Source organism: Trypanosoma theileri, assembly GCF_002087225.1.
Source record: "Trypanosoma theileri isolate Edinburgh chromosome Unknown TM35_Tth_33_V1, whole genome shotgun sequence".
Taxonomy (NCBI): Eukaryota; Euglenozoa; class Kinetoplastea; order Trypanosomatida; family Trypanosomatidae; genus Trypanosoma; species Trypanosoma theileri.
The window spans coordinates 127,548-127,973 of record NW_021639875.1 but is presented as its reverse complement, the minus strand read 5'-3'; the positions used below and the strand labels follow the sequence as shown (position 1 = coordinate 127,973).

Genomic DNA, 426 nt, shown 5'->3' with positions numbered 1-426 from the left:
TCGGGTACGACCATACTTGGCCGAATGCACCATATCCCGTCCGATTTGTGAAGTTAAGCGGCCACAGGCCTCGTTAGTACGGCGATCAGTGATGGTTCTGGAACCCGGGGTGCCGCACCCTCCTCAACTTTTTTTTTTGCCAACATCTTGGGGTAGGTGCCGTGGACCTCTGATGCCAACCACGGCCCGCCTTTGGCAATGGGGGCTGTCCAATCGCGGCGCACAGCTTACGCGCTTCCATCTCCCAGGGAAAAGCCAAACATACTTCACACATTGTTGTGGTGGGGCAGGCGGTGAGGTGCCAACAAACTAAAATACCTATGAGGCGAAGTGTTCTTATGGGGGAATGTGTTCTTATGGGACGAAATGTTCTTATGGGGGAATGTGTTCTTATGGGACGAAATGTTCTTATGGGGGAATGTGTTC

At 52.6% G+C, this 426-nt stretch overlaps 1 protein-coding gene across 1 annotated transcript; it reads left to right on the top strand.

Annotated features, from left to right (window-relative positions):
- Position 1: 1 nt before the first annotated feature.
- Positions 2-313, top strand: TM35_000331610 (uncharacterized protein; the record flags this gene model as incomplete). Its single annotated transcript, XM_029028917.1, has 1 exon — positions 2-313. A coding segment is annotated over one exon (312 nt), but the record flags the coding sequence as incomplete, so codon positions are not given.
- Between the last annotated feature and the right edge of the window lie 113 nt (positions 314-426).